General features: G+C 51.5%; 1 protein-coding gene across 1 annotated transcript in view; it reads left to right on the top strand.

The window, feature by feature from the left end:
- PLXNA2 (plexin A2) overlaps nucleotides 1-23,957 on the top strand; it is a 207,309-nt gene that overhangs the window by 161,792 nt on the left and 21,560 nt on the right. The window contains exons 13-17 of the mRNA XM_012638836.1: nucleotides 12,568-12,719; nucleotides 18,662-18,779; nucleotides 20,662-20,798; nucleotides 21,713-21,880; nucleotides 22,030-22,123. Coding sequence (XP_012494290.1) covers nucleotides 12,568-12,719; nucleotides 18,662-18,779; nucleotides 20,662-20,798; nucleotides 21,713-21,880; nucleotides 22,030-22,123 — 669 coding nt within the window. The remainder of the gene's footprint in view (nucleotides 1-12,567; nucleotides 12,720-18,661; nucleotides 18,780-20,661; nucleotides 20,799-21,712; nucleotides 21,881-22,029; nucleotides 22,124-23,957) is intronic.

Genomic DNA, 23,957 nt, shown 5'->3' with positions numbered 1-23,957 from the left:
ACCCAGTCCTGTTGGATTAAGGCCCCACCCTAATGACCCCATTTTAACATGATTACCTCTGTAGATACCCTATCTCCAAAGACAGTCACATTCTGAGGGACTGGGAGTTAGGGCTTCAACATATGAATTTTGGGGAGACAGAATTCAACCCATGAGAGCGAGCATTCTAAGCAAAGGGAGAAGATGCCACAATTCCAAGTAAATTAATTCATTCATCAAATGAATATTTAATTAATGACCGCTGTGTGCCATGCACTGGGCTACAATTGACAGTTGTCACATGTATACGTGAGTCCTGGGTAGGGAGACAGGGGTGCAGCCTCTCCCAGTGTAACCCCAGCCTGTCCTTGGACACTGGCCACCTGGAAGAGGCTGGAACTGCCTGCCCTGGAGGCCACGCTGCTTCCTCCAAAGGGCCTAGGACTGAGACTTCTAATCCATACCCTTTGCAGTTATCTCCTGTGCAAAGAGGACTACAGCAGGGACATAGGGACATAGGTCTCCACAGCTAGCAAGGGCACTAACCTCATGCCGGGCACATGAACAGACCAGCCAACACTCTAATTCTGAGAGTCTTAATAATAATAATTCATTTTCTTTAACAAGACTCTACCATGTGCCAAGCTCTGTGCACTTTACATTTCTACTCCTCCAAACAACTCCTCCAAACAACTCCTCCAAACAACTCCTCCAAACAACCATCCAAACAACCCCAGATAGCTATTATTATCTTCACTTACGAGTTGGGAAAACAGTGCTTAGGGAAGTAAAGAATTTTCCCCAAGTCACACATCTGGTTGGTGGCAGAATAGAGATTGAAAACTGGAGCCTTCTAACTCCAGAAGGCAGACGCCCCCCACCACACCACACCCCCTCTCTTGGTCAGAGGGGTGGAGGGTATTCTTTGGCTATGCATTTCCCAACCTCACCCCACCCCAAGTGTACCAACAATTTCTGTGTTCAGGATCACAATCCTCTTGGAAGACACCAAGAGATGCCAGACAAACTGGGAACAATGGCTACCCTTTGTATTGGGCCTTAAAGTAACCTCCACCTACTGTCTTCCTAAACATAGTTAGGTCCAGACTTACTTCTATGAGTAGGGAGGAGAAATAACAAGAACAGAATTGGGGGATGTATTTGAGCTTAGGGCAATCACTTCTTGCCTGTCAGGGGTAAGCCTTACTCTAACTTCTGCCCCAGGTATTTCTTAAAGCTACCAGGGTTGATTCAGTTGTGAGGTGTTTTTTGGCTATGTCCACCAATGGGATGACAGTGAAGTGAAAGTTGGACTCCTTGGCCTGGCAGCTCGGACCTCTCAAGCGTCTCAGCCTGATGGGGGAGCCCAGAGGATGAGACGCAGGTGGCTCTACCTGCAGATGAGAACAGAGATCAGGGTGGAGTAAAGGCAAAGCAGGCTTGAGATGCAGAAGATGAACCCCCAGAATTGGTGTCCTCAGGGAGTGACCAGGAAGCTACCACCCTTAAGCTGTGAATGTTCCTGCGTGTCCCTGAAGCCACCCACCACATTCCCCAGTGAGGCCACACTGATGCCAGGCAGTGGGGTGGGGTGGTTAGGTTTACAGTCGTCTCTCCATTGACCACCGTGTAGCTTTTACTTTAGGAATTTTTCAACCTCGGTAACTTCTCCAACACCTCACTAGTCCATGCTCAGGGAATACAAATTCTCTTTAACATTATCTTAGGTAGATGTCACTGGGAAAGAAAATCCACTGTGGAAAACCATGTATACTGCCCTCCAAAACCAAACTCAAAATATTTTTTGATACCTTAATAATTTGAGATGATCCATCACTCCTGCTGGCTTCTGCTCTCCACTTGCCCAAATAATTAAAAGTATGTTCGTTTTTCCTGGACTCTCTCTGATGCAAATACATTTGTGAAACTCTTTGGGGAGCTGGGACATTTACAAGTATTTATCCGCAAGGCTGCACCGAATCTCTGCAGGAAAGGCCAAAAGCCACCGGTGCCCGGAGCCAGAGTGACTCACTGCAAAGTTCCCAGCAAATAAATAAATAAGTCAGCCAGCTTTCCTGAGAAACAAGGTGGCACTCTGATCTCCCGTTCATTTATTTGCAGGCCTCATTAATATAACATCACTGCAACAAACAGCTAACGGGGGATGGTGTCAGGATGAATAATGGAGTTACTCTGCTGAGATAACAATTAGGTTTTGAATGTACTATCAGCTAAGACAGAGCCAGCCAGCATGCACGCCAGGCAGGAGAACTGGTGCCACCGGTGCCACAGATTCTGACAGAGCCATCAGCTGGGCTCTAGCCTGCCATGAAGGGTGTGCACACACATGCTCACACACACACAATGACACGCGCACATGCACACACAAACCAAGCTGGAAGAGAACATGACAATTTGCTTTCTTGGACCAGCATCCAGGTATCTTTGGGAGTCAGGATGGGATGGAAACTTGCAGGTATGAAGTTGGCATCACTGCCCTTTAAATTGGGGAGAATGCTAAGCAGCAGGACAGGAGTGAGTGGATTAGGAAGGAGAGGATGAGCTGTCTACACATCCATGGCTGTCCTCACTGGCTGGTCCTGATTAAGCGGCTCCTAAGAACAGGACCTACCTGAAACCCCAGTATTGGACACAAAAGCTTTTAATACAGAGCATGACCATCAGTTTGGGATGTTGATGGGGCCAAGGCCATCCGGGAGTAGACCCCCCTTTCCCCCAGGAGGCTCTGATGTCAGTGTCTCCTGTCTGCTCTTACAAACTCGGTGGTGAGGACTGATCGCCTGCTGAAGACTATGGCAAAAGCAACACAGGCCCATCAGAGAGGCCACCAACACCGTGCTGGACAATGTCTACACCAGCCACTTCCCCTCCATACGTCAGCCTGTCTGTGCCTGCCCTGAGTCCCCACCAAGAACAATACCTCCATAGGACACTTGTGGAAACAAAGCCACTGTTCCTCTGTACCTCAGTTAGCCTGACTTCTGCCAGACTTCTTAATCAAAACTAATCACGTGAGAAATCATAGCTAACATCCACTCAACGCTTCCCTTGCACCCAGCACTGCTCTTAGCACCTCATATATGTCATTGCATTTAGACCTTGTATGAGACAACTTGTATGAGGCAGAAATTATGATTATTATTAGACCCATTTTACAGATGAGCAAATGAAGGCACTATGAGGTATGATAACTTTCTTGAAGTTGCATTGCTAATAAGTTTTGGAACCAGGATTTAACCCTCAGCTACTTGACTCTGGAGCCCCCGCATTTGACCAGTACCCTATCCTTCATCTCTTTCCTGAGCTCACTTAGACAAACAGAATTGTCAACCCACAGAGCCAGAGCAGGGAAAGGAGTGGGCACCAAGCTCTTGCTCAGAAGAAAGTCTGTGGTCTCCGTGCCCAGCACCCTCTGGGAGACCGGAAATGCACAGGGAGAGGGGCAAGGCCAGGAGGGGAGTATGGACAATCACCGGGGCGGGGGCAGAGAGGAGGAGGAGGGATGCTGAGAAGCTCAGGGAGCCAGAGCGGGCAGCAGCAAAGGCAGCAGCCAGCAAAGCCAACTCCAGAGCTCCCTGGGAAGCAGCAGGGAGGGCTTTAGCCAAGGGTAAGCAGCTGGATGGCCAAACAGAGGGAAGCCAAGAGCAGGCTGGGGCAGGAGTCCTCATGGTTGGTGACCTAGGGGTCTCTCCCAGGGCAGGAGGCTGGTCAACCCAGACAGTGCTGTGCGGAGGCCAAAAGCAGAGGCTGGGCAGACCTGGCTGCCACTCGCTGTGTAACACTGAGCAAGTTACTTAACCTCTCTGGGACACTGTTCCCCATCTGTAAAATGGGAATGATAATAACACGTCGTAGCTTGTTTTGAGCCCTAAGTGGGATAATTTCTGGCTCATTACAAGCACTTAATAAACGTAAAAATGGTAGCCATCATTCTCAGACTCTTCAAACACCTGGAGGCGAAGCCTTGCTCTGGCTTCTCTCGCACCATCTCCAACAGCCAGGAGACATAACCAGAGGAAGAGAGAGATGGGGTCTGTAGGATGGGGGCTGGGCTTTGTGAAGCTCCTCTGATGGCGCCCCTCCTCTGATGGAGGCCCCGACTCTGCCCTTCCAAGGCTCTGCGTGAGTCTGAGCCCAGGCACAGCCGCCCGAGCACTGGCTCCACAGCCCGCCCAGCCCCCTGGGCCTCCCGCTCTGCTCCCCTGCTCCCCGCTGCAGCCCTTCGCATCCCCCCAGCTGTAATTAATCGGCTGCATCTGCTCTCGCCCTCGGGCGGCTTTGTGGCACAGTTCCCTCTGAACTGTTCAGTCAGTGGCTGCAGGAACGGGAGCGGGCGCAGCGTCACCGCGGCTGCTTTCCAGGTCACGGCACCCACGGAGGAAAACAAACATGACAGAGTCTGGCAGGAATACAGATTTGGCTGGGGTGCCCCGGCGTTTACCAGGGCTCAGTTGGGCTGTGCTGCTGTCAAGGTGGGGTCTGAGCAGGTGGAGAAGTGGCTCCCTAAACCAGAGGCTCCTGGAAGCTTTGAGAGGGCCTCCGCAGAAGATAGGGGTCTCCCAGTTAGTCCCCTACCGTGTGCCTTGGCCTAGGCCTGCCTGCCTGGTGCCACGGCCTGCTGACCTCATCTTCCCAAGAAGCACATGGCCAGGACTTGGACTAGCCACCTTTAGACGTGGGCATGCTCAGGTTTGGGGCTGCTAGCCGGAGCCCTCTACCCTAAAGTGTTTGCCATGTTTTCCTTCTAAGTCCTGCAAAGGATAGATAAACTTTTTATTCTACAACTGGTCAATATGCTAATACCCTTAAGACAGGTAATAACACAACTTAAAGTCCCATGAAGATACAAATACAGGGAGGAGAGAATAGCAGAGTGAAAGGTGCCTAAAATAGGGGAAAATCCCCAGAAACAAAAATGAAAAGGAACATGAGAAAGATACCAAACGTTTACCCTCCACTAGGTTTTGCGCGTGGCCAGCCTGGCTGACGGCACGTGTGACAAGCGCAGGAAGTTGTCTTCTCAGGCCCTCTTCTTGCACAGCGGCCGGTCAGGCCTTTGCTCAAGCCTCGAGTCTAGTTGGGGTCACTACACTCTCAGAGGATGCACAGAAACCCGACGGTCCGGAGAAAAGCATCCAAAATGATCAAAGTGTTTAGAAAACAAGAGCTTCAGAGAAAAGCCTAGCAGAATTGCAGAGGCGAAGGCCAGGGGTGACTTAATTGCTGTCTTCAGTATCTGAAAGGTGTTTGATGAGGAGGCAGCTGTTCAGTCCTCCATTCGATGAGGAATCAAACCAGAAATTGGCTCGAATTAAAGCCAGAGAGATCGCAGGAGGCACTTCTTAATGAACCCAACGTTAAAATACTACATCGCTTTTAAGCAACACTTAGGCACCTCCATTCTTCCCGTCCTCATTAAAGAACACAGTTTGTTCTAGCGTCCAGTTGAGAACAGCAGTTCCTAGTAACAGAGAATTGGGGATATTTATTGACAGTTGCTCTGTTTCAGGCTGTGTGCTGAGAATCAGGTTGCCAAGAAAAGCAAGATAGTTGCTGTCCCAAGATAGTTATCGTGTTCTCGAAGAAATGAGCAGTTACAGTCCAGAGTAGCGACTGTGGTCTTGGAGGTGTTCATACAGGGCGGAGGGAGCCTGGGAGAAGGGGCTACTGGCCCTGCCTGGGGAGTCAGTGATGCCTCATTGAGGAGCATCTTGAGCGGAGCCTCGAGGAGGGGCAAGCACCTGTGGGCGGGGAGCACAGCATGTCAAATGCATACGGCTTCACGCCCTGTAACTTTGGGAGCCCCTAAGCTCTCCCAGAGAGCACATGTACAGCCATGCGTCCCTGAGCGCCAGGGATGCATTCTGAGACATGTGTCATTAGGCTGTTTCACTGCTGTGCGAACACCATACAGGGCACTTTCACACGCCTGAGTGGTGTAGCCTACGACACAGCCAGGCTATCTGGGCTAGCTCCCAGGGTGCACACCTGCACAGCATGTCACTGCCCTGGACACCGTAGGCGATCGTGACGCTATCAATGGTAAGTATTTATATATCTAAACATAGAAAAGATACAGTAAAAGTACAGTATAAAGATTTTAAAAAACGATATACCTGTATAGGGCACTTACCAAGAATGGAGCTCACAGGACTTGCTCTGGATGAGTCAGCGAGCGAGTGGGGAGTGAGTGTGAGGCCTGGGACGTTACCAAGAGCTAATGTAGACTTCGTGAACACTACGCACTTAGGCTGCGCACAACTTATTTAAAACTTTTTCTTCAATGATAAGTTAGCTTACTGTAACTTTTGTACCTTATTTTTAAAAATGTCTTTAAAATCTTTTTGACTCTTTTGTAATAACGCTTAGCTTGAAACACAAAGCTGGGCATAGTGGCATGTGCCTGTAGTCCCAGCTACTCAGGGTCCCTTGAGCCCAGGAGTTCGAGTCCAGCCTGGGCAACGTAGAAAGACCTTGTCTCTAAAAATAAAAAGTCTTTTAAACACAAAAAAGATACACATGCACGCACACACACACGCAAAATCACAAACCCATTGTACGGCGGTACAAAAATATTTTCTTTATTTCTGTCCTTATGCTATAAGCTTTTTTTCTATTTTAATTTTTTTTTTTTTAACTTTTTAAACTTTTTTGTTAAAAGCTAAGATACAAACACACACATTAGCCTAGGCCTACGCAGGGTCGGGATCATCCTTATCACTGTCTCCCACCCCCACATCTTGTCCCACTGGAAGGTCTTCAGGGGCAGTAACGTGGGTGGAGCTGTCATCTCCCGTGAGAACAACGCCTTCTTCTGGAATATCCCCTGAAGGACCTGCCTGAGGCTGTTTTACAGTTAACTTTTTTTTTTTAATAAGTAGAAGGAGTACACTCTAAAATAATGATTAAAAGCATAGGATAGTAAATACATAATCCAGTGACGCAGCTGTTTATTGTCATTATCAGATATTATGTACTGTCCGTAATTGTATATGCTGCACTTTTAGACAGCTGGCAGCGCAGTGGTTGGTTTACACCAGCGTCACCACACACGTGTGCGTAGTGATTGGGCGGCAGGGTTACAATGGCTATGACGTCACTAGGTGACAGGGCTTTTTCAGCTCCATTATAATCTTATGGGTCCAACGTTGACCTACACATCATTATGTGGCGCATAACTGTGGTCCATGAGAGGGCGGAGCCAGGACTCTGGGGAACCCCAAGTGTCAGGGCAGGCACAGGGGGAGCACACAGATGATGCAGGCATGGAACACAGGGGACAGCCCCAGTCACCCCCTTTACCCCAACCAGCAACAACGGCTGCTTCTGGGCCCTTCTCTCCCCAATCCCCTACTTCTAGCTCTCACTTCTAAGGTCCGCAGTGGGAGAATTTAGACAGATTTGTGATCCGCGGTATAAAATGTGTAGAAAAGCATGGGATGAAATAAGTCAATATCTAAAAATCTTCCCAGATGATTTAACAGGTTTTCTTCTCCCTTCCCTCCTCTCATCCCACCCCCACCATGCACACACACACACACACACACACACACACTCTCCCCAAGCTATCATTATTTGCATGGGCATCTCATTCAGAATTACTTCCCTGAAAGAATTCATTGGCTTCATTGTGAAATGCTGCACCTACCCAAGAATGGCTAATAGCCAGGGGAAGAAATGGCCAGACAGGAGGGAGGAAATAATGAAGACCATTTCAGACAGGGCCAGTGTCCTTCCAAATGTATTTGGGGTGAAAGCGTAAAGTCTGGCTCAAAATATGTTCCCGTGCAGGGCCCGGAACCCCCAAAGCCAAGACCCAGGCCTGCCATCACCCCCACTCCCTGCCCAAGCCCAGGCTGTGGCATTCTCCCATCAGGCCACGAGCAGCCCTGTCCAGCTGCGTCACCCAGTGTCTCCGTTGTGAGCTGCCTGATCTGTGTGTTGTCCTTCCAGACGGATAAGAAGATTTCCACCACCGCTAACCCTACCGACTCTAACACCCCACGTTTTTGTCATCTAGGAAGGCATAGGTGCAGGGAAACACAGGGAAGGAAATTACCAATCGCCAGACCTGCTCTCTAAACCAGCATACTAGGGAATTTCCAAATGTTATCTCACTTAGTCTTCACATCATCCCTGCGAGGCAAGCATTATTATCTGTTTGCAGATGAGGACATTGATATTCAAGGTCACATAGCTGTAAGTATCAGAGCGAGTGTTTAAATTCAGGACTGTCAGACTCCAGAGGTTGCTCTCTTCCTGCTGCAGGCCAAGCATCAGACGATCTCTCTTCCTTATCCCAAAGTAGCCAGCAACACAAGGGCCATCTGAAACTGGCCAAGTGGACCTGATTAATATCCCAGCCATATTTGTCCCACCTCTGTCAATGGGGGACTCTATGTGACTCCACCCTGCCCTCTCACCCTCCCCTCTGTGGGAGGTTAGCTCTCCCCTCCCCTGCAGCCCCAGAGCTCCTTCCAGATCTGGAAGGACTGCCCTGGAGTTCTGTAAGCAGAAGCTGGCGACTCATCCAACTTGCCCCTTTATAGACCCGTGTGGGAAGGCTAGACTTGGCTCTGGAGAGAACCAACTCTGTGGAATGTAGCCCTGGGGCCCTGCAATCCAAAGCCACTTTTAAGAGAGAGCCACCATGGCAGAGTCCCCAGGGGGACTTGAGACCCTGCAGCTGCCTGGTCTGAGGTCGTGTCCTACAGGATCCTGCTCAGTCCCTCTCTGAAGAAGAAACCCTTTCCCACCAAGACTCCCCTCCATGGCCTCTCCCAAATACTTGGTCCTGAGGAGAAATGCGGGAAGTAGGATGTGGGTGCTTGCTACCCCAGGCCACCACACAGATCGCATGGCCCTTGGACTCATTCTCAGCCACCTGGAAGGCAGGGGCTATCTTCTCTAGAATGCCTCCCTCTGCTCCTTTGAACTCCACACACAGACCTCCACCTTGACCCTCTCGGATTTTTAAGCTGGGGGAGAATGAATAACATGTCCAAAGGCACAGGGACTTTTAAAGGGTACTGTGTGTAAAGGCACCACTGGTATCTGGATAGGACATGGAGGACATATTACAGAATGGAAGACATGGCTGAAGAGGTAAAAGAGGTGGAACCTGAAGGACCACAAATGCCAGGCCAGCCTTAGGAACTAGGGACTTGGCCTTGGCAGTGGTCAGAGCCATTGAAGGTTTTCAAAGCAAGTGACTAGTAACCTGGTCGTGTGTGGGTGCACGAAGGCCACACCGGCAGCTATGAGGAAGTGAGTTTTACATGGAGACCCTTGTGGGTAGTGTGGGGAAGAGATCATGGACCCTTGCTGAATACCGACTCTGGAACACACAGACTCGAAAGGCACCTGGGAATGAGAACCGATAGGGCCTGGTGACCTTCTTTATCATACTTCGTGGGGGAGGCAAAGGGAACGGTTTGAAGGTGTTTGCAAGATTGCTGGCTGGGTGCATGGAGAGTCTATCGACCTCGAAAGAGAGTACAGGAGGGTAATCAGGTTGGGGGTGGGAGGAGGAAAAATTAAGAGTTCATTTTTCGACGTGGTGAAATTTGAGGCACTTGAGGGACACACATGTGGAAGTGGAGATGTCCAGTAGCAATTGGATATACGGCTATGGAGCTCAGGAGAGAGGGCTGAGCCAACAATATAGATTTGGAAGTCATCCGTAATGGAGGCCCTGGGAATCCTCCTGCAAATCAAATAATCACCACCTCATCTATGTTTTGGAAAGTCAGACTTTTATACATCAGCTTTGCTTTAAGCAAGGAAGCTATAAGCTATTATCCCTGTAAGCCCCAGAGCATGGCAGTTGCTTAGGTGTCTCCCTGAACTCCCTCACCACCTACCTGGGTGCTGGCAGCAGCATGAATGAAGACCTTCGTGAAGATCCAGCCTTCCCCAGGCGCTTCCCAAGCCCTGCGGGCCTGGTTTAATGACCCACGAGGACACTGATTCTCCTGGTTTGGATTCCAGCAGCTGTTAGCTGGAACTACCCATCTCTTTGACTTGTATCTTCACGCCAAGACTATAACACTTGCTAATAATTTACCAAAAAAAAAAAAAAAAAAAGATCTTCCTTCTCTAAACAGTATAAGCTGACTTATGCTTCTGAGCAGCTCTTTGCTAACAAATGGACCCCAAGGCACCCCAGTGCCCGAGACCATGTGTCTGCCACCGACCCCTGAATGTTGGGAGGAAAACACGACAGTGACTTACCAGCAGGGACAAGTTACCCCGTGGAAACTGCCAACACCGCTGAGCATTCACAATGCAATCCCCACATGCTACCTGCAAGAAATATTTTTAGGCTTTCCAGAAAGATTTCATTTCACAGCTTTTCTGAAAGGTTGTAATTAACTGCAGCAAGCACAAGAACGTATATTTTAAAAATAAAAGTGAGGGAAGGAGAGAGAACCAATCACCACTGTTTTGTCAGCTCCTTTGGGTAGGTGGGTTCGTGCCATCCAGGTGGCTGGGGGAGGGGATGGAGGGGCTGGTGAAGCTCATTGCAAGTGGATCAAAGGAGAACCAGGAGCTAAAAGCAAATTCTCTCCTGTGATGCTCTCCTTCACGGGGGTGGAAGCAGCCCCTTCCCTGATTCTCATTAGTAAGAGTCCATCTCGCAGAGCTCAGGAGTCCCAGATCCCCCAGGGAACTGTGCCAGGGGAGAGTGGAACAACCAGAATACGTATTATTGAGGGATATTTTTAGAGTCCAGGGACAGAAGAGCCACTGGGGCTACCGGTTCCTCACCCCAGCTCTTCCCTCTTCAACTTGTCCTTACTTCCCCCGCCTACAACCCCAACATGCAGAGATGCCTCTGAGCCACCTTGACTGTCTCCCTTGATTCAGTTCATGTGTCTTGTTTATGTTTATTCATAAAGTGGGGTATTTTATTCCCAGAAAAGGAAGTCCAAGCCACAGATAAGGTGACTTGGGTAAGATGAGCCCCCAGATGAGTGTGCAGGGCTGGCACGGAGGGAAGGAGGCCTGTCCTGGTCCTCCTCCCACCACCATCAGCTTTTTCTGCTGCCTCTCACTCGGGGTTCTGTGGCTGGGTTGGAGACAGAACTCATGATGCCCACGTCACAGGAAGAGGGCAGCACACCTGCAGAGGAAAGGGGTGGCAGGAAGGGTCTCCAGAGCTTTCCACAGCATTTTCCCCTGTACTTATCTTATCCATCCTCTCCACCCTGGGGCACACTGCCTCTGCCACCCCACCGGACACTCCACCAGCACATACAGGGTTAAGAAGGAGACTGTCCAGAAGTGACCAAGGACACAGAGGACCGTCTGGGAGATTCTAGTGGACTCTCGATCTTGATCAAGTCCCCTTCCCTCCTCCTTCCGTCTTCTGCCGTGCCTTTCCTGTGGTGTACTGAAAAGAACACTGGACTTTTCTACAGCTCTGTGTACAAGTTGCTCAAGGCCTTGGGTACACCCCTGACTTCTCCAGGTCTCAGTCTTGTCGCTGTAAAATAAGGATCTCAGATTAAGATACTCTGGGGTCCCTTCCAGTTCTGAAATTCTATGTTCCTCTGCTGTCTGGGATTGAGTTCACTTCTGATTTCTTCCTACTTCCGGGAACTGTGAACCACGAGTATGAACTTAATCGCTAGGATCTATTGGATCTCAGAGAACTGCACTTTTCCAAGAGCTTGATAACCTCCCAGACAGAAGTTTACAGCGTGGGAGAAGCTGATTCTGCCGTTCCCTTTTTCGCTGGGTCAAAGCAAAATGGGGCAGTCAGCACCTGGTGACTGAATTAGGGAATGAATAAATAAATGATCTTTGTTAACAGGAAGCCAGCAAAGATTTAGAAAATCCTAAAGTTGTTTCTCCTTGGTCCTAACATGTGTCATAGGATTTTTTGCAGAACAGTGTCAAACACACTCTCTGCTTTTGATCGTCCCCCTGCAGCCACCCCAAATCTGGACTCCCCTGAGCTCCCACAGCTCCCCCTCTGTACTGAGCTTATCGCTGCCTACCCTGAATCAGCGATATTTATGTGCTTTCTTTATCTCATCCTCCTGATTCTAAGTTCCCTGAAGGCAAATTTCCTGTGTATTCATCACTGTACCCCCTACATGGTCTAGCACACAGCAGTGGCAGTAATAACACTGTCACAATTACAAAGCCCTCTGGTTTCCAAAAATGCTCCCAAGCACTCCCTCCGTTTGGTGCTCCTAAGCTCCCCGCAAAGTTGGCAGTGCTGATTACAGAAATGCAGAGAGAGATTCCGTGATGATCATAATCAGGTGACTAGTGCATTAGAGGCGAGTCTCAAACGATGACTTTCTGCTTCGAGTGTCTTTCCGATAATTTTTTTAAGTAAGTGGATGAACGAATGAATGACTTAAAAGAACTGAGGATGTAGCATAAAACAGAAGATGATGGCAGGAGCCTAGATAAGCTAGAAAGTGGAGAAAGCACCCTCAGTTCACCCAGATTCCAGATGTCCATCAAAATCACCTTTCGGGGAGGACAAAGAGGATACCCCTCCTATTCCTGAGGCCCACCGGGTTCGCTAATGCCATTTCCCTCCTGCAGATTTTGACAGTGTCCGGACCACCTGAAGGAGGGACCCGAGTGACCATCCATGGCGTGAACCTGGGTCTGGACTTCTCCGAGATCGCCCACCACGTGCAGGTGGCTGGGGTGCCCTGCACACCCCTCCCAGGGGAATACATCATCGCCGAGCAGTGAGTCCGCCCTGGCCGGCCCTTCTCCAATGGGAGTTTCAGGGTGGAGACCCTCCCCCTCCTCCACCCTCAGAGGGTCTCACGCTGTTTGAGTCCCTGTTCCCTGGCTTCTCTGGCATCAGGGCTCCGGCGCTGACGCTGCTCCTCATTCAGTCTTTGCCCGCCCACTGGTGTGACTGAGACAGTTTCCCGACAAGCTCAGGCCCCTCCTAGGTCCCCCAGGCCCTCCCCTGCCAGCCGCCATTGGAATGCATCCTGCACGGTGGGCTGCGGGCAACAATTTGTTTGGTGCATGGGGCTCTGACAGCAGCTTAATCCGAGCAGGGCCTCCGCCGGAGCAAATTCATTTATTTCACTAAGGGAAATGTCAGCTGGAAATTAGAAAATAGGCATGTAGTGGCGGACAGGCGAAGGGGGCTCCAGGAGTGACATATGTTCCAATTTGGGGTGTGCATTTGGCAGTGGCAGCCTCTGTGGAGAAGGTGGGCAGGAGGTGGGCACAGAGCTGGAGGCGGGCAGGCAGAAGGAGGGATGCCACCCCTCCAAAGGAGAAAGGGAGGATAGGGGCCAGATCACGTTACGGGGTTTATCCTGGAAAGTTGCGCCAAACCATTCTGATTCCATGGAGAACACAGCCCTGCGCGGGGCACTAGGAGCATGCCCAAGAGCATGAGGTCGGGGCAGGGGCTTCCCTCCCTCGGCCCCACCCTCTGCAGCCTCAGGTCCTCCCCTCAGACCGCCCCAGAGCCAGCCTTCAGTAGCAACCCCATGGACATGACAGCTCTTTATCTTCCATCAGCACTTTCCAGTGGACAGAGCACTCTCTCATCCTCTGTCTCATTTTTAATTGCTAAGGACCCGGGAGGTAAATACTGTTATCTCCACTTTGCAAAGCAAGAGCGCACAAAAGACTCCAGGAGTGAAGTGACTCTCCTCCGTTCACTCAGGGCACAGTGGCCGAGGCAGAATTAGACCTTGAGCCTCCCGACCCATTGTCCAGGGCTCCTTCCCATCCCGACCAGTGATGGGGCAGGACTCCCGGGCAGGGGCCGCCTGGAAATTCCGTGACTCAGCAGGTTGTGGCTTTGAGGCTCTGCTGTGGCCCAGAGAAGAGTCGGCGTCAGGAGGGCTGAATTCCCAGACTCCGAGGGCTGTGCGCTGCCTGCTGGCCACAGCAGGGGCAAAGAAAGAGCCGGCCTGAGCCTCAGATCCCTCAGGTCTGGCCCTTCCCTGACAGCCTTACCCCTGCAAGGAGCGAATCTTGCCAGCAAGGCTGGCTGGGCCCGCAAGAAGGAGATGAGGGAGGGCAAAGGCAAGTGACGTAAGTAGCGCTTCTGAGCCAAGGAGGAGGTGAGAGCTGCGGGACAGGAGCCAGCGTAGCCCGCAGAGGTCTTTACGGAGCCCAGCGCCTTGTCAGACTGGGCCGGGCGCTCAGTCACACTGACCCCAAGTCCACCTTGGCCTTGAGGACCTGCCTTGGGCCTCTGGACACAGACGCGTCTCCAGCTTGGTGAGATGCCGCAGGCCTGCAAAGGAAATGGCTGGGGGTGGGGTGGGGTGGGAGGTAGCGCTTTTGGCTGAGAAGTGCAATTTCTTGGGCAGCTGGCCCTCGGAATGTCATGAGACCACGTTTTAGCCCCGGCTCCTCTACTGACCAGACCCCAGACCTTCGCGAGCTGTTCGATCTCTGACCTTCAGCAGCCTAACGTGCTGTGCCAATGCGAGGAGCTTCCGTTCTGTTTACGAAATTAAAGGTACTTGCTCACCCAGGGCCACGGAGGAGAAAGTGCTGAGAGAAGCCGGAAGTGGGGATATGAAAGGAGCCTGGGGGGGTGAAGGGTCCCCACGGGTCCCTGCCGAGGATGGTGGTCGCCCTAGAAAACCAGCACCGTCGTGTCCCCAGGCGCGGGGCGGGCAGGCGGCAGAGAGCACACCCCGCGCCTCACTGGATGCAGCCCGGTTTCCAGCCGAGCCGGGCTCATTACCACTCTCGAGGTTTCGGAGTTTGTTAACATCATTAAAGCCTCCATCCCGGGCAGTGAGCAGCAGGCACGATCATTACAGATGTCTGTGAGAGATGAATTTGGCTAAATGGGCCCGGTGCAGAGTCCCGGGTGCGGGCAGGGTTCGCGGGCACAGTAATGATTCGCCATATGCTTGTGCCGCGCCATCTATCACTCAGCAATTAGGTTAATGTTGGTTAAAGGGCCCCGCTTAGTCCTGCAATCAGCATCCCACAGGTCTGTGGAGGGCCAATGACTCAGTCACAGGATGTTTTCTGGGCAATGGGATGCAGGTTGAGGCTGTGGCCCAGCCCCTCCTGGGACAGGGGCTCGGCGTGGGGCAGACTCACCTGGGGTCCTCAGGACCCCCCTGCAGTCTGCTTCATCGGTGAACGCAGCCACGGCCGGGTGGATGCAACATGCGTGTGCTCCCCAGCCCAGGGAGTGAGGCACCATCTGTGCTAGTCTATGGGAGGTGGTGTGGCGCGGGGGCAGGGACACTGGTCCGGATGCCAGGGCACACGAGGTCAAGCCTTAGCTCAGCTATGGATGAGCTAGGTGACTTTGGACACGTCACTTTGCTCCCTGTGCCTCAAAGATCTCATCTCGAAAATAGGAATGTAGGAACAGATGAGCTCTGCCATCACTGCAGTGGTCCTTAGGATGTCAAAAGCGGTGAACTGTATGCCCCGTGGTATGTGCAACTCCCACCATTAGAAGCTGACTGGTGGCACTAATGTGTCTCTAGAAGGCCCCTGTCAACAAGGAGCAGTCAAGTCCTCAAATGTCAAAGCTGGACAGTTGTTTGGTCCAATTTTCCTTGTCATAAGGGGACAACGTAGGCATCTCCCGCCAGTGTGTCCTAATAATACCTCGGGAGCCCAGAGCGCCAGGGACGTAGGGAGGAGACAGGGGAGGCAGGAGGCCCCCAGAAATCAAACCACGGGAACCTTGCTGACTGGCAGGGCTCAAAGGAGGAGTGGGTATGCACGCCACTGCCTGAGGTCGTCCACAGCCAAGAAGGCAGGGGGGCAAGTGGCATGCTCTCAGAGCCCTAGCAACCCAGCTGGGGCCTTCCCACCACCCCCTGCCAACAACCTCAAGTCTATCATTGCTGCCGTATCCAGATTGTCCTTTCCTCAAAACACATACAGAGCATCATCCCACTAAAGCTAGCAGCGGTAGAGTGGAGTGGTGAAAGCCTGAGCTTTGGATCCAAGCTAACCTGGATTCGAATCAGGGCTCTGCCACTTGTCCAAATTGTGGCCACAGATAAGTCGGTTGGCATGTCTGAGCCTTAGTTTCACTGTCTGTAAAATGGAGATAATAAGACCCACCCAGTAGCAGAGCCTGAGGATGACAGGAGATCCTGCCACACTCGGCAAACTATAGCTATTCTCTAAAGGTGTAGAATCTGCTTTGGCATAACGCTCGTTCTTCAGTGTAACCTTTCTACCCCGGCAGCTGCCCTGGCTTCTCCCTCTAACCCCCTAGCGCCTTGAGCTCAGAGAACAAGAGCCTACAACAAACATTATACACTCAAGGCCTTTCCGTCCTTCCCTGCAGACGCTGGGTCCCAGGAATTAAAGGGAAGACAAGTTAGAGGTGGCTGAATTCTTCTACAGTGCTGCCGCATTTCCTTGGGACTCCTGTCCAGTTCTTAGACCTACCCAACCCAACCCTTCTCTATAGCCCACTGCTGAACACAGGCCTCTGCCCACTCATTCCAGGCCAAGGAAGGGCTCCCATGGCCAGCTCTGGGCCCCCACCGCAGCCCAGCCCCCAGGCCCTTCCAGGTGGGGGACACTCAGAGTCAACTGTAGGTGCTCAGACTCGGTCACACAGGTGGCGTCCATCTCCCAGTCGTTGTTCTTCTCCCAGGGGCTTGATACGTACAGCTTATCTTTTGGGACATAAACCCCAAGTGAGAAAATGTTCTGGAAAATATGGGGTGCCAAGAGGCCCCAGGGGAGCATTAACTGCATCAGGGACAGCTGACCAGGGCCATGCCAGGCCTCTCCTCTCCCAGACAGCCCCAGAGCCCAAGGAAGAACATTTCAATACTGCCCATGACCTTCACATGTTCTCGTATTTCCTTTTTCCATCACTTCAAGCCTGTGATGATTTCTTCCTCTTTTTCTTCTGAAGGATCACTCCAGCAGAGTGTCCACGGGTGATGAGTGAGGAGCAAGCAAGCCCTGATTAGAAGAGAGGGAGGAGTCTTGTCTGCTCCCTCTTCTCCTCCTCCCCTGCCCCCAAGACCCACGATAGGTGGTTGATTCTCTTCTGGTTCGCCTTGACAGCGCAGGGCATGGCTTGTGGCATGGCAGGGGGCCTGAAACAGGAGCAGCTGCCAGGGCCTGGGAAACGGGATGGGAGAGTCATGATTCCACACAGGTAGCAGCTTGAAAATAACCACACATACTATCTTAAATTAAGCTTCTTGAATGCTCCGCTAATGAGGTTTAAGGAGACAGCTACGTGTAAAATACTAATTGATCATCACGATCGTGTTTACTCGGGTTCATAATTAATAGTTTTATTCACAGAGAAAGGGAAGGGAGAATATTCTTCCCTGTGCATTTGATACTTCCTTGTTGAATCTAATATGCTAAACGTAGTAAGACAGTTATTGCATGTTAAGTAAATATTCGCCAGGAGTGAAAGTAGTTATTTGGGATTAACTGTTATGAAGGAGATGGAGATCAGCGGCGTGCCGTGTGTGCGAGCATGCGGCATATTTGTTTAATGCAAGTTTTATTACATCGAAATGAAATCTCTGTTTAGTTACCTTCCTTCCTAGAGAAGCTGTTGAGATAAGCATCGCTCGGTTAAACACGGATCTTCCCCACCGTGCCAGGATAATGCCGGGGATTAGTGGAGTGGGGTGGGGGGGATCTGTTTTTCTGACTCCCCACTAAACAAACCTACCAGGAGCACCAGACTGCTCTGAACTCGTAAACGGGGTTCAGGAGTTGCTTCTGCTGAGCCTGGCAGGGCCCTCTCCCACCCAAGCCAGGCCCTGCAATTTCAGGCAAGAGGGTTACCCCAAGAACCTGATTTCTTCAATCCCCCCGCCTCCCCACCTCAGCTGCCCACCCTTTCCAGAAGGCTGCTGTGACTAAGGCAACCAGCATGTGCTTGCGGAACTGTTCTCAAGTCATCACGGGGGGGCGGGTATCGATCTGGACTGCTTGAGAGAGAGAGCTGCACACCTCTTCCCTCCAGCTCGCCAGTTAGCGCTAGACGTGACTTCTGACCCAGGGCCGCGTGACCGCCTCGCCCACCAGCTCAGCACACTCAGCCCTTGATTAAGTGGGAGTCCGCTGTCAACTGCTGGCCTAATGAACTCATCCCCTCCACCCCACCCCTTCCCTACTGCCTCCCGTTCTGCCGGGAGCTCCTGTTTGGAGCTCTCACTATCTCACCTGATTATCTACCCCCTTTTAAAAACTCACTGCAGGAAGCAAACCACAATTCAATCAGCCTGGCAAACAGGCCCTCGTTCACTCCTTGAGGGAGTGTTGCAATGTCGGCTTGGCACGGAGGAGACAACACCAACTAAATGGCTGCCCCTAGATCTCCCTGTTGAGCATTCGGTTTATTGCATGGATACTTGGCACCTACGCAGTGCTAGGCACTGCGCTAGACAAAGGGGGTCCACGGGCTTGGTCACAAAATCAGGCAGCATAGCATATCAGAGGCACATAGGGCTTTAGAGATGATTCAATAAACACTTGCACCATACAGGTGAGACTGAAGCCCAGAGAGGCAAAGCACTGCACCCAAGGTCACACAGCTAGATGGGTGAGCGAGCTGAGAGTTGGTCTAGCACTGTTGCAAGACGGTGCCGCGTCGTTCGCCACGACTGGGTGAGCAGGTAGGGAGGGATCCCAGCTCTTGCTAAGCGTCTCACCGGAAGGTTTGCTCTCTCCTCAGGATCGTCTGCGAGATGGGCCATGCTCTCGTGGGAACCACCTCCGGGCCGGTGCGCCTGTGCATTGGCGAGTGTAAGCCGGAGTTCATGACCAAGTCCCATCAGCAGTACACCTTTGTGGTGAGTAGCGAGTCTGAGGCCGGGCCGCTGGTGCCCGGCAAGAGCACACATCTGCTCCAGATTCCCCCACGAAGGCCCCCGCTCCCCTCCCAAGCCAGGCACCACCAGGCTTCTTGCAGGCCAAGCAAAAGAAAAGGGACCCTCCAGAAAAGGGGACTTCTGGCCCCGCTGCTTTGTGAGCCTGTCTTTCCAGGGTGAGATGGGCCTGTGAGTAACCAAGCTCTGGAGACGGGAGTCCCAGAGGGCCAAAGGTCAGAGTTCTAACTAAGGCAAAACCTGGCCTCTCTTCGAAAGTGGATCCTGGACTCCCACCAATGTGATCTCTTAGTCTAATTCCAGCCTAGTGAGGACACATAGCCTGAGGGACCTAATTAGTCGGGTCTATATTTATCTCCATGCTTTGTTTTCTGCCAAGGATGTTTTAAGTGGGAGTTTAGAAATGTTACTGAAATCTGGCAGAGAGACATGTGTCTGTGTACAGGACCATGAGATCGCTCTGTGTGTCAATGTGGTTACACACACACACGTACACACACTTACACCTGAAAACATCACTTCAAGCTCAGGCAACAGGTAGTCAAGTCGCAAAGGCTTTCTGTAAGGCTGGCGCTATATTCATACTAAATCAATAACTTATTTCTGGGGCCCTGGAGCCCGCCAGGGCTATATTTATACGCAATCAATAACTTGGCTTCTTAGGCCCTGAAGTCCCTTTTCTGACACTTACCTACATTGCTACATCGAGCACTTCATTAAAAAGCATTAACACTAGCAGATAGGGTCAAACCAGCCTTGCTAAGAGTTTTAAAAAATCTTTACACCACAAAATTCTATTCTCTCTAAAACATTTTACTGCTTATTTTAGGTTTTCCAGCCTCTGCCTTCTCATCCTGACATCTCTAGCTTTATCTTACACTCTTCTCTCTCAGATCGGAGAGTACCACGGCCTGTCTGCAGCCAATGAATGTACTTTACCTCCTCCCTGGGGCAACCGGGGGCTTGTGTGAGAAGCACACGCAGGAGGACTAGCTGGGGAGAGGACTGTCTTATGTCAGAGCTGGGAGGGCTTTAGAGATAACCTAGCCCACCCTCCTCACTTGACAAGAGCAAACAGAAGTCCAGAAAGATTCCAAAACTCACCTCGGGGCCCACCGTGAGTGGCTGAGACGGACTAGAATTCATGCCTGTGTAGCTGCTCAGTTAAATGCACTCTCCACTCCACTCACTGCCTCTAGGCAGAAGCATTTCTTTGCTGATTTAGTTCGGCTGCCTGATACATTTGAGGCTAGACAGTTCCTGGAAGCTTCAGGCTTAATTTTATAACTTAGTGAGCTTGCTAGAAAGTCCCAGCCAGCCACACACCATCCTCCCAGTACGAGTCAGAGAAGCCACCCTAACGTTTACTGACAGATCTCTGTACTAGGAATCCTGCTCTGCCCTTCCCATGCTTAAGGGGAGACAGAAGGACACATGCACAGGCCATGGGTGGGGACTCCCCTCATGGTGGCCCAGCCCAGGCAGGGACGCTTTATTGATCCCTATTGAGTTTGTGCCCAAAAATCAGTACGGGCTCTAGATAGAGACATGTTTTCAAATTGTTCTCAGTTTGTAAACTAATTGATAGATTAGTCAGTGTCACCTCTGCTTTCCCTTCAGTGTTATGAGCATGAAACTCTCCAGGGAGTTAATTAATCCTGATACGTGGCCTTCCCTGGACATGCCTAGAGACTCTTCCTAGAAAGGGCCTCAGCTGCAGGAGAAGCAGAGAGAGAGCATTTGGGATTGGAAAGAGCAGGAAAAGCACCTCCACTCCCAGCACGAAGATAGCTCCTCCCTCTGTCCTTGGGTCTAGCTGTGGTCGTTTCTCTGCTTCCTTCCAAAGAACCCGTCTGTGCTGTCACTCAACCCTATCCGAGGGCCAGAGTCGGGAGGCACCATGGTGACCATCACAGGCCATTACCTCGGCGCCGGGAGCAGCGTGGCAGTGCACCTGGGCAACCAGACCTGCGAGTTCTACGGGTGAGATGAACTCGGAGGCCGTCTGTACCTCTGACGCGTGTGCTGTACGCATGTTCCCCTGCATGTTCACACATGGGCCTGCCCATCACCTCCATGTCATTCGCCACACTGTGGACCCAAATGCCATTCCAGTCATTGTGAGAAATACACACCACTTGTCAGTTTATACCCCATGTATCAGAGGAGGTGGATACTTCTAGAAATGATTAGAAGTGAGGCCCATGAGAATGCCAGATGAAGAAGGTTCCTGGGAGCTCTCCGGTCACCATCAGGATCAAGCATTCATTCAGTCCCTGCTCTGGTGACTTGAGAAACATGGAGGTTGCATGGTCTCGGTCCTTGTAAGCACAGACTCATGCTCAGGTCATCCCTTGTGCGTAAAAAGTTGAACACTTACCATTTGTCAGCCACTCGCGTAGCCTTGGGGATACAGAGTGCCCTAAGAGAATTCTGGAAGAACCCGTGGGTGGGAAGCCAGCAGTATCTCCCTGAAAATCTCCTCCCTGGACCATAAACTCCACAAGCGCAAGGACTGGGTGTTCACCTCTACGTACAGTAGGTGCTCAATGAGTGTTTGCTGACTGCCTGACCAGACTCTAGGCACTGGCTAAATAGTCATATTCTAGAAATTCAGACAGAGGAGTTCCCCCAAAGCCCATGAAGCCCTGTCTCTCCCCACCTTCTCCAACCCTCTTCTCCAACTTGCTACCTCCTTAATCCAGCTAGGGCTGGGGCTCAGGTAAAAAGAGGGCACCAATCTGCACTGATGAGGGGCGTGTTCCACAGCATAGAGCACCAAAGGGCAGGAGCCCACCTCTGGGCCATTCCCTGCGACCAAGGAAAGCCCCTTTCGAACCCGGGAGCATCCCAATTGCCTGTGCCTTTCTTCTCAACCCCCACTGTCTCCCTGTCAGGAGGTCGATGAATGAGATCGTGTGTGTCTCACCCCCCTCATCCAACGGGCTGGGCCCAGTACCTGTTTCCGTGAGTGTCGACCGAGCCCACGTGGACAATAACCTGCAGTTCGAGTACATAGACGACCCTCGGGTGCAGCGCATCGAGCCAGAGTGGAGCATTGCCAGGTGAGGCAGAGGGTGGGAGGGTCGCACCTGGCTGCCGTGTGGCATGAACCCTGCAGCCCAAGTCTGGCTCCTGAGAGGCAATACCAGTGGTTAAGGTCCCCCATGCCAGACCTCAGGGGTTTCACTCAACCACCTCTGCTTGTTCCCAGCGGCCACACGCCCCTGACCATCACCGGCTTCAACCTGGATGTCATTCAGGAGCCAAGGATCCGAGTCAAGTTTAACGGCAAAGAATCTGTCAACGTGAGTAACCATTGGTCTCCCCAGCCCTTGGTGAGCACAGCTCCCTGTCTGCGTTTTGCAATGTGATGAGGAGAATTGGCCAAAGACTCCAAGGAGAGTTGGCTGAAGAATCATGGCCCCAAATACCTGAACCTTACAATGATTTTCATAATTACAGTATAAGTTGTCAGCAGGTGACATAGTGAGTATATAAAAGTCCTGGCTTCCGAGCTTGTGATACAGCACAGAAGGGCTCCTGTTTTATGACATGTTCACTTTGAGGTCCCCCAAGAATCAGTGTTGGGGTGGTTGAAGAAAGTCTGGCTCCAGATTCAGACATGTCTGGAATGGAAGCAGGGCTCTGCCACCTATTAGCTGTACAACCACAGTAAGTCACCGAACCTCTCCGATGCTCCCTCCTCGGCGACACATGGCGCTGCTCAGACTTTCCCTGCAGACGCATAACACACGAGCCGTGACTGGCACTAGGCTGGCCCTGGGTAAACAGTCGCGGCATGCAGATAATCCACCCGGGTGCTGAGATGATCAGGTTGGACATTTTACTTTACTCCTCTGTGCAGAGCTATGTAAATTTTTTTTCCCCACTATGGGTTTTATAATTTTTAAAAAGTTTCCTGTATCATAAAAGAGTATCTGACATGTTGTAAATTTTTTTGCAGTTTGTTCTAATGGCTCCATCTCACTCTTTCACCTAATATTTTTTGAAACGTTAGTGTATGTGTAATTATATTCCACCAGGTTCTATTATGGCCGTTATTGTTCATAGGAATTACCGTTATCACTGCCATGACCTTCAGGGGACTCACTAGGCTAATACGGAGATGGGGAAGATGGTGTTGTGTCTCCCGCCTTTTTCCCTGACGTATCCCCAGCGTGCTCAAGCCTTCCTTAAGAAACAGAGATACATAAATTGACAGTGCTAGAAGGTTAGATCTGGAAAGTTCTCCAGGATCATCTGGTTCAACCCTCTCACTATTGAGATACATGACTTGCCCCCAATCATAAAAGTGACCGGTAGGAGAGCCAAGCTAGGTCCCAAACATCTGGACTTTTCACAACTAGGCCACATGAAACGCTAATGGGCTTGATGGTCCATCTTGCCAGAGATGCAGGGGCACCTGTATCACACCTTCGGGACCCACCATGGTCTCGCTCTTTGGGCTGGGTGAGCACATGCCTCCTTCTCCCAGGTGTAGAGCTTGATGCATGGGGGACAGAGCCCACGTCCCCATCCACTGCCAGACTGCAGCTGAGTGTCCCCAGCAGAGCACAGGCCACCTCCATCTTACCAGACTCCAGGAGCCAGGGGAGGAGGATGAGGTGGGAGAATATGAACAGTGAGCTCACACCCGGGAAGGATAAAACCCCCCAAAGCAAATTAGGTACATGCTTTAAAACGTAGGTTTTGTCATTATTCAGGTGCAGCAAGGCCAGAGTATAGTTTGTCACACTTACAGATCAGACTCCAGGAGAGGGGGACCTGCGATGCCCCGAGGGCCACAGGGAAGCACTGGAGCTGGTCAGGAGGCAGAGGGAGAGGGAGACAGAGGAGGTGGCCAGAGGTGACCAGAGCATTTACTGTGACTTCTGAAGGAGGGAACGGGCACCAGGCACAGCAGGGTAAGCGAGTTTAGGATGGGCTAGTCTGAGCAATTTCAGCAGGCTCTGAGGCAGAGGGGCCATCCCTAGTTGTCCGACACCTTGTCCAGGGGTGATCAGGGCATGTGGATAGAGTGAGAGGAGGTGGCTGGGGTGTGGGGTCTGGGTGGGCTGGTTTGCGTATGAAAGGCATGGCCACAGGAAAGCTTTGCTACCTCTAGGGCCTGGCTGGCCC

The sequence above is a fragment of the Propithecus coquereli genome, unplaced genomic scaffold (genome assembly GCF_000956105.1).
Source record: "Propithecus coquereli isolate 6110/MARCELLA unplaced genomic scaffold, Pcoq_1.0 Scaffold135, whole genome shotgun sequence".
NCBI classification, from domain to species: Eukaryota; Metazoa; Chordata; class Mammalia; order Primates; family Indriidae; genus Propithecus; species Propithecus coquereli.
Note: the sequence above shows the minus strand (reverse complement) of the source record. Positions and strands in the feature narration are given on the sequence as shown.